We start from the raw sequence: 19,261 nt of genomic DNA, 5'->3' as shown, positions 1-19,261 counted from the left end.
GCTGCTGGTTTGTCAGCCAACAGTGTCTGTCCCAAGGGATATCTTACAGAACCAGGGGCTGGAAGAACAGACTAGTCTCACAGAGGACTTGAAATCAGCCGGTGGAAAGCTCACAGGTACAACCATTTGGAATGCTCTGCATAATGTTGTCTGACATCTCTGCTTTGTTCTTCGTCTCTGCAGACTGGTGTTTTCTCTCTCATTTGGCGTGCACAGGGACAGTTTTCACCTCTTAGCTCCAACACCTGTTCCCAGAGAGTTTCTGATTGGTCCGATCCACCCTGTCTTGTGGGTTCCTTGGGTCAGATGTTCAACGGTGGCAGTGGGTTGAGCGTTGGGATCCCATGTCTTAAAAAGGGACAACACCTACGTGTTTGCTTAACCTTCTTAAAATTGGAGGTTAGTTAACTGCTAAGTCTTTGGAAACTCCCTTTCATTGGTGTTAACTAAGTTTCAGGTGCCAGGGCTTTAAGAAAACTTTTCCTATGACATTTTTGTAATATTTTGCACCCCCCCACCCCCCGCCACACACACACCCCTGGAAATATTTATGGAGTTTAGAAATAAGCCAGGACTTTAAAAATCTGGCTTTTTCTTCTCATTAAAAATTTAGCTTGTATTCTTTGCTCTTCTTTAGTCTTTGTGTTGCCTTCAAAGTTCTTCCTGGTATTTAGAGTGTAGCGGCCTCCTCTCTCCCTCTCCCTCCTTTCTTCTGCCCTTGGGTTGGTCTTGAACTTATTTCCTGGAGGAGAGAATCACCTGCGGATAACCATGCGGGATGTTTGAGGTACAGCTGGTTCCCCGGAGCTTAAAGGAACGCAGGACAGCTGGAGGAGGGAGAGGTGACTGAACTTGTGCGTCTGCTGCCTGAGCAGGCTCAGTACAGCAACCAGTTCATACTCAGGCTTCCTTGTCCCAGCTGCTGCACAGAAACCAGCAGATGAATGAGGAGATCCCATTTCCAGGTCGAAACCAAACGCTAATGATACCGGACATTTGTGTTAAAGATGTTCATCTCACAATCACAGCTTAACTAAGCCCCCTTGCCTTCTGCCACAATGAGACAGAGTCTTTTTCCTTACAAAGAGCAAGATTTTGCTTTCTGTGATTATTTCTGTTTCTCATTAGCGTTGATTCAGCCCTCCACAATTACAAGTTAGACCCAGCTTTCTGAACCCAGTTTTTCTAACTTCATCATCCTTAATACTTTTCCTCTTCTATGTAAGGTATTTGACAATGCCTATCTGGAGGAGTAATTTTTAAGATTGCTTTAAAAATTAGTGGGATTTCTTTTTTAATCAAAAAACGTAAGCTCTTTAAAATGTTTTTTCCTTGAAAATCTTATTCTTGGTGATCTCTGTCACTCAGCCTGTTTGGGGCAGTTACAGATGTTTGTTTTTGTTTGTTGATTGCTTGTACTGTATCCAAAGGAACCGGGAGGGGAAGTGAAACTGACTAAGGTGTTCTAAGAACCTTGCAATAGGCCAGAAGCTTATTGCGGCTTCTTAAAGGAATACATTCTGTAGCAATTTCCCCTCCAGGTCTCATCTGCTCAGACGGCAGTATAGTCTAAATTCTGGTGCTTTTTCTGCAAGTTATATTTTCTACCCTCTCTTTTCTTTTCGGGATGCAATGTAACATGGCATCACATTTGGCGTAGGACATCCCAGCATCCATCACCCAAGTCTCCTCCTTTCTGTGTCCTTCCATTTGTTGCACAGCCAACGTCAGCCTCCTTATTGCCCTTTTGCACAATATAATTATTGTTATAAAAGTATGAAAATGCAGCTTTTCATATTCTGTGTGCCTTTTCCACATTCTTTGTATCACTAACTTCATATGCTGTTGGATTTTTTTTTTTAAGGTTTTCTTTGGGGTTTTTTTAAACTCATGCATATATTTTCATCTTGTGTTTGTTTACATTCTTACTTCTTGTGTTTAAAATGCAATTGCTGGAAAGAACCATGAACATAGAATAATTCCTTAGTGTTTTCATTTTCCCGATAAAGACAGACTTAGACTGTGGTTGGCAACAGTAGATGTGCCCGAATTTCTACCTGTCTTTATGGCAAGTTGTAGACTTTCATTTTAAGGAAATTCTGAGTTCACTAAAACTTGTGTGCTAGTTAAAATCCATTGTAGTAGCTTGACTGTCCAACCATGACCCTGTGATGTTAGAGGCCCTCCTTTGTCAGTTATGTGACAGGTTATTGCTTTAGGAGGCATTTTCAACCGAGGGAGAACACCACCCTAATTCACAGAACCCATTTCAGAAACAGCCAGTGAGTACGAAATTTTACAGAATCTGCATCTGCTTGTATCGTCAAAACATAAAGTATCTGTGCTCCTTGAAATAAACCCTCTAATGCTGCCACTCTTTCTGTGGGTAAACCCTGAAGTCACTGTGGGTAATGGTTTTTCATCACTTCAAGGTGTGATGCGTTTATGTTGAAAATATATATTTGGATATTTCTGCTTTTAATTTAATGAGAAAAATTCTTAATTTGCCCGTGGAAATCAATTGAAGTCTTTGTTAAAAGTTCGAGAAATAGAATTTTACGTGGTATTTGTGATGACACATTTTTGTTTCTAAAGCTTTCTGAAACTTTTTTGTTCCTGTATATACAGCTACTTTAATAGTCAGACCCAAATTGATTTTTAAAGCATTTTAAATGGAGGTTTTGTTACATTTATATTCTGGGTAAGTCTATACCTTCTGACACTTTCTCCTCGAAGATAAGAGGAAGCCGATACCGGCAGTATCATCCCCAGGGCTTCTGTTTAAAAAGAGCCGTTTAAGGTCTGCTTTTCAAAGTGCCCAAGTTCTGAGGAAAGTGGGTTTATCCAAAGTTAGAGTATCCTAAAACAGGGGTGCAGACAGCACACACGGAAGTGGATCCAGGAATGTGAAGGGGATAATTCCATCCCCGGAGCGGGTCACTTGCTGTAGAGGGAGGGATTCGATCGTGGGGGAGAGCTGGCCTCAGGTCCCCGTCTCTGAGTCTGAGCCGCTTCCACAGAGGAACTGTAGCAGTTTCCTTTCTGACTAGATCGGCTGATCCCAGGGGTCTTGGGATTAGTGTCGGTTTAGTGTGCTTCTCAGTTACAGGAAGCACCGTGTGAAACGTTGACCTCTTCTTTGCAGAAGAACTTCCTTGCGGCTGACTTGGATCTTCTCACCTCAAAAGCTTTTCTGACTGTAGCTCCTGTGTCAGCTCTTTTGCATAATTTGAAAAAAAAATCAAGATTTCAGAAGACTTCCTGAATGGCCAAGAATAATCATTATCTACTGACCTAGAGAGACTAGTCATAACACCGACTGACGGGTTTATGCTGTAGGCAAAATCTGTTGGTATTGGACTTCGTGATTCTGTAAGAATTCTGATGAAGACATGATGACCCAAACGAATGCCATTCTCCATACTTGTTCTGGTTCGGTCTTCAGCGCATAAAGGAGCTTAATTGCAGCATGGTACATAAAACCAGGCCTAAAAACGATTGTAAAATACAGCAGTTGTATGTTGATTAATGCAATCGCACCTTCCTTATTGTCTTCTCGGCTTACTCAGCCTCTCACAGCTGAAAGCTCCTGGCACGAACCTTTGGTTGTTTTGAATTCTAGGTCAAGCGGGGGCATTACAGGGGTTCCTGGAAGGTACCTGTCAGGCTGTAACCAGCTACTTGGAAACATCCATTTGCAGTCCTCTTGGCAACTTTACATTTAATTGTTGAGTGTATATATAGCACGCACTTATAAATTAAACATCATTTTCCATTAGGTCATATATTATCTGACTTTCTTAATCTTTGGCAATATGCAACTTTAAAATAGAAATCTTAGAGTATGTGCCATGTGGTAGTGGGTCATAAAGTGTGGTCCCTGGACCTCTGGAAGTTCCAGAAACCCTCTCATGGAGCCCACAAGCTCAAAACTATTTTCACAACGCTCCTAGGACATCATCTTTTGTGCTGTGTGTGTGGACATTTGCAGCGATGGTGCAAGAGCAGGGAGGGTAAGACTCCCGGCGCCTTAACGTGAACCAAGGCAGCGGCTCCAAACGGGACTGGCCGTTACTGTATTCTTCACCTTCAGCTGTTAAGAAAATGAGTTTTATCTAAAAATGTCCTTGATGAAACAGTAAAGATGACTAATTTTATTAAATCTCAACCCTTGAATAGACACCTTTTTAATAGCGTGTGTGACAAGACGGGCAGCATGCCTAAAGCACTGTATTGCTTACCAAAATACTTTAGTGATTGTGTTGTGAGCTGAACTAGCTGTTTTTGTCATGGGCCACCATTTTTCACTTCAAAGAGCCATTGCCAGACAGACTCTTGGGCATTTGGCAGACATTTTCTCAAAAAGGAATGAAGTGAGCTTGTCACCTCAAGGAAACAACTGAGAATACTTGTTGCCAATGATAGAATTCTAGCTTTTAAGTGAAAATTCGAATTTCGGAAAATTTCTATTTGCCACTGTGACAGCTTGATAGCCTCCAAATATTTAAAGATTCCTCAGATAAGATGAGATAGGTAGTAATATAAAGAAATGTGATTTTTTAATATTTTATTATGAAATGTGTCAACACTTGGAAGATCTGCATGTGTCAGTGAAGTAATATTTTCTAAGTGACCAATGCATAATGTCAGACAGTCATGTGCCGGTAAATGATCCATTCAAAATGCAAGATAGACCAGTGCATTTTATTGTAACTGAGGATGAAAAGTTCATTGCTATGGTTTCAGATTTCACATTGCAACCAGCCATTAAGAAACGACTTTGTCAAGTTTTAGTGTAATATCAAATAAGAATATCCACAACTACCTAAAAAGGCTGTTGAAATACTCCTCTGTTCCTAACTACATATCTGTGTGAAGTCCTATTTTTTCTTACGCTTCAACCGAAATAAGGAATCATGCCAGATCACATACAGAAGCATCGATGAGAATCGAGCTATCTTCTATTGAGCTGGACATCAAAGAGATTTGCAAAAACGTAAAACAACGCCACTCTTCTCGCTATTTTTTTTTTTTTTTGTCTTGGAAAAGAAAGTTCTTAAAAGTTAAAAAATATGCTATTTGGGGCCGGCCTGGTGGCATAGTGGTTAAGTTCACATGCTCCACTTTGGTGGCCCAGGGTTCACGGGTTCCGATCCCAGGTGTGGACCTAACGCCACTCATCAGGCCATGCCGTGGCAGCGTCCCACATACAAAATAGAGAAAGATGGGCACAGATGTTAGCTCAGCAACAATCTTCTTCACCAAAAAATATATATATAACAATAATAATAATAATGAAATAGATGATGTATAAAGAGATTGTCTAGGTTATAGTTAAACCTAATAAAAAATTTTTTAAAGCATATGCTATTTACATTAACATTTAGTAGATTTATTATTGTTTTTAAATGAATTACTAAATGCTTTTAAAAGCTCTCCGTTTTTAATTTCAGATGGAAATTTAATTTCAAATTTTAATTTCAGTAAATATTGATAGCTATAACCCGTATAAACAAAACCTCTTTGAGGCCCTTAATGATTTCTAAGAGGGCAAAGGCACCTTCAGAACCGCTGTCATGTGACATCAAACAAGAAAGGAGGCATTTTTTTTTTCTCTTTCTCTCTCTCTTTTTTTTATTGAGGTATAATTGACATGTAATGGAGGGGATGCATTTTTTATAATGGCACCATCCCCAAAGTAGCAAAGACTATTTCTTTAAAGAACCATTTAGAATATTTGCTCACAAAGGAGTCTTTTCAAGATTTGGAGTTTTTTTCCATTAAGTTTTCCACATTTTAGTCAAGAATGTAAGTGGGTTGATTAGTTTTTCATCTGTTTTGAATTTTCTTTTAGCGGCTGTCAGGAAAGTCTATCCCGTGGCCAGCAGGGTGACGGCCACAGGGCAGCATCCTCAGAGATGTTTGCATATAGCATCGAAAGAACTATACTGTATTCCCAAACGAGTACTAGTTTATTTGTTGCTAAGTTTTTTTATTAAGATCTTCTATCTTCTTTGTACCTTATTTTACTAAGTGCCTTATAATAGCTTGCATAATGTTCTTGAATACAGATAACTTTATTGAAAACATATTGTTGGTTTGAGGCCAGTAATTTTTAAGGTGGACTCAATTCCAACGTAGATTTTTTTAAAGAGTTTTGGTATCAAAGGCTGTTGCTTTATGTTGTGTACATTAGGGCTAAAAAGGATGGCAAACTAATGCAATAGGTGAAAATATGTAGTTAGATTATTAACAGGACAAGAGTGACATCTAAGAGCAGATGGTCTTTGCAAGTTTTCAAGGAAACACTTAGAATTGCTGAAGGTAGCTGAGGCCCCGAAGATGGGAAACGATCCAGAGAGAGGGCTCGCTAATGGGGGGGTTTGAATAAATAGGATCGCTATGAAACTAGATTTACAAAGGCTCACCTTTAGCAGAAAGCTTTGAGGAAGCCGGGCTCTAAATAGCCAGGAACGATTTGTAATCATTACTTGAATACTTTGTATATTTGCTTCCTCAAGTACTTTAAAGAGACCTACAGTCTTGTTTCCACTATTAGTTTGCTTGACAACCCTTGTCTTTAGAGATTACATAAATAAACAATCTTCCTGTACTGCGTTTCTTGAAGTGGAGGCTAGGAGTTTGTGGAATGTATTATTGAGGACCGAGAATCAATGAAAACCTTAAATATTTGTCCTTATTGTTTATGATAATATTAAAAATTCTTAGGTATAAAGGCAAACATTTTGCAGGGATTATTTTTAATGAGAAAAGCATTCTAGTAAAATAAAAACCCTGACTTCTTAAGTTGATGTTTCTCAAACTGTTTTATGGGCCAGGGTGGGAGTTAGGTTGGGGAAATTATTTCTCTTCAGAAAAGCGTTTCTCAAGGTGGAGAAAACGTGTTTTTGCCTCTGCTGCCTGCCCACTCCACCCAAATCTGACTTACACAGAACGAAGTTTACTCGGTTTACAGTTTGCACTGCTTTGAATGGAAACTGAAGACGCTCGATTTACAGAGCGAGCCGAGGGTGAGGCTGAAGGTCACTGTTAGGTTGCACATGCTGACAGGATTAAATTGCGGCTTTGTACTTGTATATTTGATTTGGCACTTTCTCGTTTTACATGACCGATCTGTGAAATTAGGCGGGGATTATTTCTGCATCTTAGAGGCAAATGACTAAAGCCTTGAGATGTTCGGTGGCCTTTCTCTGTGAAGCCCCAGGGCTGGGCTAGAACCCTCATCCTCAGTCACCGTTACCTCTCACGGGCAAACTTTCCATCTGTGCCTCGTCTCGGTTCTCTCGTCCCCGGGATGGCCTGCTAGCTCTCTTCACTCTCCGTAGCCTTGCTGGGCTGTCCTTCCGGGCCTGGCCCGCAGAGCTGCAGTAGGCTTTGGCATTATCATCCTTGGCTGTTGCTTCAGATCCACTGGCTCACGGGCCTCCCTCCTTGAGCTCTGAATAGATCTGTGTTTCTGACCCTCTTCTGGACATGTCACTCCCTTGTTCGACGTGTCACTTCATCCCAAACTGTTGTCCTTCCGTCTGTCTGGTCACAGGAAGGAGAAGGGAGTCACCCTAGAATCCTCTGTCTCCTTGGCATCCCTTTCCAGCCTCCTCATCCAGTCAGTCACTGAGCCTGCTTGATTCTACTTAAGTGTCTATGAAATGCTTCCCTCTGCTCCCATTTCCTCTCGTCTAGACTTATTTAACAAGCTCCTAACTTGCATCTCTTGGTGATTCTATCTATCATCCTGCCACACCCCCTTGCAAGCCCTTCAGTGAGTCACTTGTGCCCTCTGGAGAGACTAAGCTCCTTAGCTGGGCATTCGAGGCCTTGGGTGATGGTCCCCAGTCTTTCTCTAGTTTCATCACCCACCACCTTGCCCCCTACCCCCGCCTTGCGCTCCAGCTGGACGAGTCCCCCTGACTCCCGGAAGTCTCCATGCCTTTGCATTAGCTGTTGCTGGAATCCCCACCCCCTCTCATTCTTCCAGAGGAGGAACCTCAAGGCGCTCTGCAAGTTGGGGCTGTATTTCTGTTCCTTTGGGTTCCCCAGTTCCCAGCACCATTCCTGGCACGGTGTAGGCTTGCTATATGTTTGGATAAAGTCCCTGTGAGTCATTGTATTTATTTGTTTGAAGAAAGCAATGTTTTGTAACTCTTCTCCCTCCCATTTCCTTTCCCCAAATTTCACTGAGCTGTTTTGAATAACTCCGAGATAACACTGATAGTGTGGCTGAGTTAATGTGGGTGTGCGTTTCACCTCTCTGTTTTTGTATCTGGAAAAGACATTTTCTGTTGTACTAGGACCTTAATTATATCCAAAAGCCATGTTTCTAATAGGAATAGGGAACGTGAACAAATGGGTCAGAGTTCAGTCCCCCAGGCGGTTTTTCAAACCAAATTTGGTAATGTTGATTCAAAACTGCTCAACAAAAAAAACACCCAAGTGCAATCATGGAAAATGTTGGAACTGCTTTCTACGTAGCAATATATTGTTGAGAGAGTCGTTCACTGAAATTATGTTAATCACAGAGATAGGTTATAAACTGTCTCTGTTTTTTTTTTAACAGGATCAATTTGACAACTTAGAAAAACACACACAGTGGGGAATTGATATTCTTGAGAAATACATCAAATTTGTAAAGGAAAGGACAGAGATTGAACTCAGCTATGCAAAGCAACTCAGGTAAGTTGATATTGAGAAGGTTATTTGTTTATTAACTGCAAAATGGAGGTAAGGATAACTTATATTCTCATTTTATAGTATAAATGTATAACCCTTTAAATATTTCTTTTTCTCTTTCATGTAAGGTAATATTTCCATAGAAACAACTGTTTTTACGTAGAAGATTAATTTTCATAGAACAGTAAACATAAAAACTAAGTTATTGCTTTTAGGCTCATTTTTTTTTAAAAGGATATTTTCTGAATTTGGGAGCAGCTTATTTTTTTTTCAGAAAACTTTTTATTGAAACATATATACAGAGAAGTGTCCAGATCAGAAGTGCCTGGCTCCATAACTTGACACAGAGTGAACACACCCATGTAACCAGCGCCCAGGTCAGGAAAGAGAAAACTGCCAGCTCGGATGCCCCTATGGCCCCTCCTGGTTCACCGGCCGCCCCCCAGGCTTGACACACTCTTGATTTCTAACAGCGCGGATTCGTCTCGCCTATTTTTGAGCCTTATGTGAATATAATCATTTATTATGCACAGTTTGCGTTTGGCTACTTTTTGTTCTGCGTTGTGTTTGTGCGGTCCATTCATGTTCTTGCACGCGTGATAGTTTGTGTCTTTACATTGCTGTTTCGTGTTTCTGTGGGTGAGTGTGTTCATCCCCCACTGTCACCGGGTGATTGCTCATTTCCAAATTGGGGATATAACGAAGCGCTTCTACAAGCATTCGTTTTGACACAAGGCTTTCGGAGCGTATCTGTACGTTTCCGAGTGTCCACCCAGGAGTGGAACTGCGGGCTCAGAGGCTTCCTGTGTGCTCAGCTTTAGCAGATCGGATCACACCGTTTTCCAAAGTACTAATTCACGTTTCTTCCAGCAGCGTGTGGGAGGTCCGGGGAGCAAAGTTTTAAAAGTATTTTGGACCTCTTACATCTTTAATGGTGAAACCATCCAAGAAATTTGTGTTTTTGTGTAAATTGTTTAGAAGTTGTCTGTAGAACCGAGCTTGAACTTGAAGTGGCATGCAGAATCTTTGATGATTTCTGGTTTGGTTGAATTGGTTTGTGGAGATTGCTTTAAGACTGGTTAAAGATCTAGATGACTTTCGGATTAGAAACATTTCATTTTAACCTAAAGAGCATCTGCATAAGGGGTCTGCCATGTGTCATTGAAAGAACGTGGGTTCTTACAGGGCTGCTGGTGGTAGTGTTTGTAAATAAGCACCTATGTGGTACATATGGGATATTTTTATGGATGACAAGTTTTGTTTCCATTGAGTAAATAAAACATACAACGTATGGCTCAATGAAATAATTTTTATAACTCACCGAATCCAGATGAATTTCTACTGCCCCTTGTGTATGTCAGCCTCATTAATGCGTTAAGGCTTTCAGAACCGAGATAGGAAGAGAGAATGAGCTGTTTCATGTTGATTAGACTGTCAGCCATAAAATGTTGCCTTTCACGTGAAAATGCGTTACATAAGAGCTTTAGCCAAAATAAGGTCTCACCTTATGGGTTTATCTGTATTCGTTGTCCGTTATCTACTAGCATACACTCCTCTTTGCTGGTGCCTTAGTCCACTATCTCGTTCTGCTTCAGAGGTTTGTTATTAGATGTCGTTAAGTCGGTTCTCAGCAAGTTTCTGCATCCCTTCTGTGTCACGGAGGGAAAGTGCCCTCTTAGCTCCCGGTCTGGACTGCACCTGGCTCCTCGCCCTACTCGTCACCCTAGGAGAGGGAACTGAGGATTTAGGTAACAAAATGGGAGGCTTTTGCAAAAGACTGCAAATCCCAATGTGGGTTTAGGGTAAAATCTAATAGCTCTCCACTGACCATTTTACCGTGTTGTAGATCGTGTTTCACAACTTGAAATAAAGTATCAGAATTACTGCTATGATTGTAGTCTCCTGGGAAGCACTTTTCCTGAGATTCAAATATTAACATTTCTTTCATTACATCCCTGAGAAGTATCTAAATTTGTACTTGTTGGGAGAAGTTGATAAAAAAAAATTCTGAGTAATTGAACAAATGCCTTCAAGACAGTTACTAACCCTCTGGACAGGTCTTCTCATCTTTTACGCTGAGGTCTCAGCCGCAGGCTGCACGCTGATACATAATCGTGCTTTCTCTCCTTTGTTGATTTTTTCCCTGCTCTCCTAAGTGACTCTTCATAGCTTCTCTTTCATCATCTCCAACACTTCCTTTCCCATCCTCACCGCTTGCTTCTTACTTCACTGAGAAAATTGAAGGAGTCAGAAGAAAATATCTGCACACTCTCACACTCTCTACCCACGTGTCAGCATCTGTTCCCACATTTTGATGCCCCTCCCCCCAAAGATGCTCCTGTCTAAATGCAGGCTCTCCTCTTGTGCACCAGGTCTCACCCGCTCTCTCTGACTCCAGAACTCTGCCCCAGCGTTCTCCTCTCTCTCCTACATCATCAATTCTTCACTCTTTACTGGATTATTCCCGTTGGCACAAAAATGCGACCTTATGTCTCCTATCATTAAAAACACAAAAAAGAAAGGACCGGCCCCCTGGCCAAGTGGTTAAAGTTCTGCACACTCCACTTTGGTGGCCTGGGTTCGTCAGTTCAGATCCCGGGCCTACTCCACTCATCAGCCATGCTGTGGAGGCATCCCACATACAAAATAGAGGAAGATTAGTACAGATGTTAGCCCAGGACTAATCTTCCTCAGCAAAAAAAAAAAGGAAGATTGGTAACAGATGTTAGCTCAGGGCAGATCTTCCTCACCAAAAAACCCCCCAGAAAACAAAACGAAAAAGAAAAACAAAACTTCTCTTAAGCTCCCTTTCTCTACCAGCTACCTTTTTCCTTTTTGCTTCCGTTTGCAGCAAAACTTCTCAATGGTGTCCTTACTTGCTGTCTCCAGTCCCCCTCCTCGCGCTATTTTAAATCAGCTCACCTGCACCACTCCGCCAGCTCTGCTCCTCAAGGGTGCCACTGACCTCCATATTGTTCAGCCCAAGGGCCTGTCCTCGACCTGCCAGCAGCTTTGACAGAGTGGATGCTCCCTCCTCCTTGCTTGGCTTCTGAAATCCCACGGTCTCCTGGCATCCTTCCTATCTCACTGGAAGCTCCTTCTCCGCCTCCCTCGCAGGTTCCTCCGCTCCTCCTGCCTCTTCGCCGTGCTGTGCCCCACCTCCTAGTTCCCGGCCTTCCTCCCTCTCGGTCTCTACTCTCTTGTGACCCCATCTGTCTCGTGGCTTCAGGTGTGATCTACAAGACAACAGCTCGCAGATAAGTGTCTCCAGGCTGGACCTCTGTCCTGAACTCGAGAAACAGGTTACTCGAAATCTCCATTTGGACGTCTAAGAAACCTGACATGTAACATGTGTGAATCTCTCCACTCAGAATCTGCATCTCTGCAGCCCGGCGTTCCCCCCACTCACTCGAGGGCAGCTGCCTCCTTCCTCGCTGAGGTCGGAAACCCTGGAGTCACCGTGGGCTCCCCTCTGTCTCTCACACTCCCTCCCGTCCCATCCAAGCCGGCTGGAAGTCCTGGTGACTCTACTTTCCAGATTTATGCAGGATCCGACCCCTTCTCATTGCCTCCACTGCTGCCACTGTGGTCCACGTCCCCATCACCTCTTGTCTGGGTTGTTCTCAGTCCTCTCACTGCTTTCCCTTGTTCCGCCCTAGTCCCTCTTATCTGTCTGTTTTCCACAAAGCAGCCAGATCACTGTATTCCTCAGTTCAAAACACCAGCATCTCCCCATTTCACTCACAGTCAACCCCAAATCCTCACAGTGGGTGTCCTGCAGAGCCCTTCGCGATCAGATCTGCTTTCCTCTCTGACATCGTCTCCCTCTCTCCCTCCTCCTCTCTGCTCTAACCCTATCGGCCTCCTTGCTGTTTCTTGCATGTCCCAGGCATGCTCCACCCCAGGGCTGTTGCACTGGCCTTTCCACATGGTGTCACCTAGGTGCTCATCCCCCAGGATACCCGTGACTTACTCCCTCACCTCCCTCAAGTCTTTGCTCAAATGTCACCTGCTTGGTGAGGCCACCCCCTCCCTCTACTGGACTTTCCTGTTTGCCTCAGTGCTGATAACTTGCTACCATTCTGTATAATTACCTCATCTTGTATTTGTTGTTCACTGTCTCCCACTCCGTCCTTGCTAGAATGTCAGCCCCTCAGCGCAGGGCCCTTTGAGTTGTGTTCACAACGCATCCCGATAGTAGGGAACGGTGCCTGGTACATACTAGGTGCTTAGTAAACAGTTGAAGAAAGAGCAACGATGTTTGGTCGGTGTTGCTTCAAGGAGCATTGTGTGTTTGCACAGGCCTGTGAGAGCTGATGAGGGCTTGACAACAAACAGAACAACTAACAATGTGTCGGCAGAGTTCCAGGGGGACTCTAAGGAGCTCTCCTTCTCACTATGGAAAACAAAGAGGTCAGTCATTTAAAGATAGCATTTATCACCCCAAATAAGTAAAGCCAGGGATACAGTAGAGCACGATGGGGAGCCAGGCTTGCCTAGCTAGACTGGCCAGGGGAAAGTCATTGCTTGAGAGCTGAAGGACAAGGAGAAGGCAGGTGTGGAGAGGTCTGGGGGTAGCTCGTCCAGGCTGAGGAATCAGTATGTGCAAAGGTCCTGAGGTAGGAACATGTTCAAGGAATAGAACGGCCAATGTGACTGCAGCATAGTCAACAAATCCTTGCCTGAAATACCCATATGATGTTGAAAAATCAACATGATTTTTCTGGGGAGACGTCTATCATTAAATAATTTTTATTTTTCTCTGCATTAGAGGAAAAAATGCTAACTTATTTTAGACGTAGAAGATGATGATTAGGGCTTTGGTTTCTGGACATCCGTGGTTGGCAAACTAAAGCCTATGGCCAAATCCATCCACTGCCTGGTTTTGTAAATAAAGTTTTATTGGAATGCAGCCACATCCATTCATTTATGTGTTGTCTGTGGCTGCTTTTGCCGAACAGTGACAGTGGAATAGTTGCAACCACGTGACCGGGACCTACTTGCAAGTCTAAAATATTTACTGTCTGGCCCTTTACAGACAAACTTTGCTGATCCCTGCTATAGTTACTGTTTATTCAAGGCAGTGTAGGGTCAAATTCCTAATATAATTTTAAAACGTCTTATATGACCTATATAAGAGAACCAATTATTGGTTTCCCTTAGCAACTGTTTCTTTAAAAAAAAAACTAAATTATTTGTTATGGCCAGATAATGAATTCATATGATTAAAAATTCTAGAGGGACAGAATAGTGAACAGTGAAGTGTCCCTTCTCTTACCAGCCTGTCTCCAAGGACAATAAATATTATCAGTTTCTTCTGTGTCCTTCCAGAGAGATCTTACACACACACGGGCAAATAAGTGTGTGTTTTCTTCCTCGCTTCCCCAGCAGTTCAGTGTGCTCTTGGCTTTCTGCATCCTGGAGATTTTTCCAAGTGTTCGTTTCGATTTTTTACAGCTTTACCATATTGCATGGGCTTGGTGGATGTGTTGATTGCTGCCACTTGTCTGCAACTCTGAACAAAGTTGCAATGCGTAACCTTGAGTAACACACTTGGGCGAGCACATCGGGAGGATAAATTCCTAAAAGTAGCGCTCTGGATGTGACAGAGTTTGCCAAGATGCCCTCCTGGGAGCCGGTGACCCTCAGCGCTCATACAGAGGGTGTGGCAATGCTCCCTACCTTGACCCTCAGTGCCTCTTGTTACCAGTCTTTTTTTATCGTTGCCAATTTGACAAGTAAAAATTGCTAAGTCTGAGTGTTAGTTTCTGTTTCTCTTAGTATGAATGAGGTTGAGCATGTTTTTATACATTGGAGACATTTGTGCTTTTTTCTGGATGAACCATTCAGTCTGCTCAGTTTTTGTTACAGGAGCTCATTGTAAAGAAAGGATGACCGCGTACAAGTCATTTTAGAAAATATTTTGCATATTGTGTATACAAAGCATTAAATTTAAATTTAACCATAAAAAAGACATTAAAGTGAAACTGGAAGATTTGCTGAACTTTAAATATTAAACAAATTCATAAGATTTAGCAAAAAGAATCTGAAAAACTTGTAGGGTGTCATTACTGGGTTTTGTTTTTCTTTTTTAACTCCATGTTGTAATTTTAAACAGGCTGAATTGCCTCACTGCTAGGAAAGATAAAGAAAGTAGTATTTATGTGTTTTGCTTCCTCTTCTAATTGAGTTAGACAATGTGGTCTGTAACATGAGCCCCACAGTTAATTTGTCTTAATTCTACATTTGAATATAGATTTATGGTCACCACCATTCCTTCTACCACAGCCTCTCCACTTTGCTTCTTGGCATCAAGGAAAATAGGGCTATTTTCCCCCTAATAAGAGCTTGCAGCCTAATCCTGGAGCTCTTTCTTGTCTGAGAACGCCACTGTGCTTGACGACAGTTTGACTTGGTCGTTCTCTGGCCATATTTTCTCTCTCTCCAGACTTTCTTACTGCCTTGTCTTTGGTGGAAAACTCTGGAGCCGGCCAGATTTTTTTCTCTGCAGATGACTTGCTTTTTTGACCATATATGTGAAGAATTTTTTTGTTCCACTTAGCCGTTTGATAACTTCGCCATCCTATGCCTTGTTCTTGATCATTCTTTATCAGTTTTCCTTAGAGACCTTTCCCAGGCAGCTTCGCTTCTTCATTTATTTCAGGGAACTTTCTTCAATCACATCTGAATATTTTTTCTGTTCCACTTAGTGGGTTATATACTTCAGAGATACGCGTTTTCCTTACGTTACATCATCGTGTTCTTTGGATCATGTTTTCTTCTGATTGTGTCCGTTGCTTTCCACCTGATGGTCATCTCGGACTCTGCTCTGTTCACTTGGACAGCCAGTCTCGTTTATGTGTTAGCTGTGCAGTGGTGCGTTTCAGTTGTCAGTTCCTTCCTGAGCTTCGCAGTCTCCCTTTCCATCCGTTCTCTTTTATCTGGTGGTCTGGAGACTCTTGCTTTATTGCTGTGTTTTTATTGTTTGTCTAGAATGCAAAATATCCTGGAGGAGTTTCATCCTGCTTCTTTTCCTTGTTTGTTTCCTTCCCGATTGGGTCTTTCTCTGTCATGTCCCTCCCTCCTTCCTTTCTTTCTTTTCTTCTGTATTACATATCATATCTTTTCACCTCACTTATGTTTAATGTGGGTGGTTCAGTGAAGCGGTTAAGAGTACAGACTCGAGAGTCTCAGTGTCTGGGATGTAATCTTGGTTCCTCCGCTTAACAGTAATACGATTTGGGGCAAATTACTCTCTGTGCTTCATCTTTAAAATGTGAATAATAATAATAAATTCCCACTTTATAAGGCTGTGGAGGGGACTTAGTGAGAAACAGCGTGGAAAGGTCTTACTAGGCTGATGCTCAGCAACATTATTATTACTGTTTTTGTTGTTGTTGTTAATGTAAGCAACCCCTGGGCTCCTGCTTGATCCAGTGGAGTGCAGGGGAGTGTTCTCACCGGGCCCCCAGCACCACTGGCCGTTCCCTCTATGCTCCATCAGGGGCTCAGGGTCGGGGAAAGCGCCTAGTTTGACATCTCGTCTTTGAGACTCTGAGTTGTTGTCCCTTCAGAAACGTTGTTAGAGGTTCCGTTTTGGACTTCACTCCATTACGTCAAAGGCGTGTCTTATTCTTTGGAACCCCTAGGTTTGGGGGGCACCCCCCAGACAGCCAGCCAGACAGTGGGGATCCAGGTGGCCAGCCCTGCCCCTGCCCACGTCCTGGGGTCTGGTGGCCTTCCTCACAGAGCTCTTCTGTCTCAGTCCCCAAGTGCTTACTCCCCGCTTGGTTTACTTCTGAATCCATTGTCAGGGTTTTGCGGACTTCTGTCGGTGCAACAGGCAGGGTGAGGTCAGCCTCCATTCTCAGCTGTCCCCAAATCTTCTGTCTCTCGCCCTGGTCATCGCGTTTCAAAGTGTGTAGATGAGGTCCTGCTCCTTTCTTCATTGGCTTATTTTCTGCTCTTGAAAATTCTCCTGGCTGCTTTTCACCTCTTCTTGTTGGCAAAGCACAATTCTCTGATTGAATTTTATTCTGCCATCTTTATCTGGAAATCTCGTGAGGAGCTTTTAGATAAATAAAAGAAAGATAGAAAAAAAGTCCTGGACATTCCTGGGCCCAACCCTGGACCTTCCATTTCAGAGGGTCTGGAATGGGGCCCAAGTATCTCCTTTTTAAAAGCATCCCTGTGGTTCTTAGGATCGACCAAGTTTAGATCCGGGATCCTTATTAAAGGATGTATGTTTGTCTCTTACCTTTTAATTAGCCTATCTGAAGAACAAGTTTAGTATTTAAAACACTGAGAATTTCTCAGAAAGACCCAATAAATTTAAAGATGCTCTTTGTGGTTTATTTGCTTGCTTGTTTCTGAAATACCCTCATACAAACAGGGCAAGAAAGCCTGTCTCCAGAGAATGGAAATGAAAGTTGATCGTTTTTTGTAGTGGTCCCTGAGAGAAATATCCCTAGGCCTAGGGAGAGAAATTCCTAGGCCTGAAATTCCCTTCTAGACCTCTGAAGCTTTTAGTTTCTGCTCGCATTTGTAACGTGAATTATTCATTGGTGCTTTTAAGAAGCATTTTGAATGCTGTGTGTGCTAACATTGTCTAAGTGGTGCTCCTTCGTCAGAACTCGATGATCTTACAGGATATCGCCCACAACAGGTCTTTAATCCCGTTTAGGATTTGACTGGTAAAAGGGAGCCATAAAGAATGATGGTTTTACCTGGATCTATTCAAGCCGTTTCCTTCAACTAGATATAAAACCTAAATGATTTTTATGGCTGCTAAGGACTGGAAGCTAAAAGGAAAATGTGGATTTAAATAAACCTTTAAAATAATAGTTTTGAAATAATTTTTTATTGAAGAGGTGAATTTAGAAGTGACATTTTTTTAATTTGTCATTTATAGTTAACAGAAGAAATAGTTAATATTTAAAACTGTGCACTAAAAATATCTCACATGCGGCCACTAGGCTTTTTCAATATCGGGTCTCCCATCCATGCTCCTCTAAATTCATTTGGGAAAGAATCTATTGATTATATAGTGTCTGCTCTCCATGTGCTCCCTTTCATTCCTGGTCCTTGTAGGTGGGAGATAGTGTTTTTACTAATCTTCTTAAGGAATGATTGTGATAAACCAACTCAAAGAACCAAATGGTGCTTTCAACATACGAGATTTCCCTCTTTTGCATTATTTTTTCTCTAAGGCACACTCTCTAAGGAAATATTGCGTTTTCACATTCTCTTGGATGTAGGTTTATTAGGTAAATTGTGACATATCCAGAGTATCAGTAGAGAAAAAATGACGTGGGTTATTTATTTAAGTGGAACTCACATGAGGGCAACCTTCAAGTAAGTGTGTTCTTCTTTCATCCGTTTGTCTAATTATAATTTTTAAATTGTTCTATACGCGTGTCTTCATTTTTAAATAACTGCAACAATCGATATTCTAGTGGGTCTTATATACTCCCTCAGAATTTCCAGACTTGGAGGGATGAGAGGCGACATTCCATCCTGCCCCTTTGGACTGACAGATGAGGAACTGAAAGCACAGACTTGCTTTCAAAGCGTGACTTGTCAGAGGTCATGCCTCCCAGCACACGGCCTCTGGATCCCCAGAGTGATGTCCTTTTTGCTGAAGGCCACTGCCTCTCACGTCATCTAGAAGCACCTGTTAGAATGAGGTCACATTTCACTCTGTATGTGAAATGTACCCTGATCCAAAATGTAAATTTATGATCACCCATTTTTCTAGGCAAATCTGTAGATTCAGAGGAAATGGAAGAAACGCAACGTGAAATAATGAAAGTAGCTGTTATAAAAGAGGAATAGCAACATGAAATCCACAGGGAAGTGAGCACCGAGATGCTGTCAAATGAAGAGTTCCCCTGTGGACCATTAGTCAGCATCCTGTGGCTGTTTCGTTACCCACAGTGGCCAAAGTCGGGACCCACGAGAAGTGAGAGTGCAGACCCGGCTGTTAGTGAGCTTGCTCTTTCATGTTGACCTCTTGGTCTTGGAGTAAATTTAAGTGCTTTGAATGTAGAGGAGAGAATTTGGATCCTTGACCTGGAGATGGGATTAGAAGAGAGATTGGGATGATTTTGGGTAATCTGAGTGTGTTCAGAGCAAACCTGCTGGGCAGGTTAAAAGTTCTCCTAGTTAAATGTCTTAGCGTGAACATCCCCAAAGTATTGTCTCTACTTCCTTCGAGGAGACTTACTCACAGGCGGTTTTCGTTAGCTCTGTGTGGGAGGAGCCACCCAGCCTTGACAACAGGCCCTTGGCACTTTGATTTTTCATTTAAACCTTTGGACACAGTTCATATACCTTCCTTGGGTTTACAGTAATACTGCTCAACTGGAGATGATGACGAGGGCATGGTGGCCTGGTGAGAAAAACCGCCGTCAGCTCAGTGCCCCAAACGGAAGCCGCTGCGTCTGTCCACGTGGTCTGTACTCTCCGGGTGAATAAAGGCAGGTCTTAACATCCACGTAAGGGACCAGCTAGTGACCATTTCTGTTCTTCTTTGCTCTCCCTTCGAGGTGAAAGATTCAAAGTTTGCAAA

General features: G+C 42.5%; 1 protein-coding gene across 19 annotated transcripts in view; it reads left to right on the top strand.

Annotated features, from left to right (window-relative positions):
• FNBP1 (formin binding protein 1) overlaps positions 1-19,261 on the top strand; it is a 119,080-nt gene that overhangs the window by 33,789 nt on the left and 66,030 nt on the right. For all 19 annotated transcript variants that reach the window (XR_006885563.1, XM_046641800.1, XM_046641923.1 and 16 more), the window contains exon 2: positions 8,579-8,694. Coding sequence is in view for 18 of the 19 variants with exons in the window: in XM_046641800.1 (XP_046497756.1) it covers positions 8,579-8,694 (116 nt within the window). In the remaining variant the exon portion in view is untranslated. The remainder of the gene's footprint in view (positions 1-8,578; positions 8,695-19,261) is intronic.

This window comes from Equus quagga, chromosome 1 (assembly GCF_021613505.1).
Source record: "Equus quagga isolate Etosha38 chromosome 1, UCLA_HA_Equagga_1.0, whole genome shotgun sequence".
In the NCBI taxonomy this organism is placed as follows: Eukaryota; Metazoa; Chordata; class Mammalia; order Perissodactyla; family Equidae; genus Equus; species Equus quagga.
The sequence above is the reverse complement of the archived record's forward strand: the minus strand, read 5'-3'. Positions and strand labels throughout refer to the sequence as shown.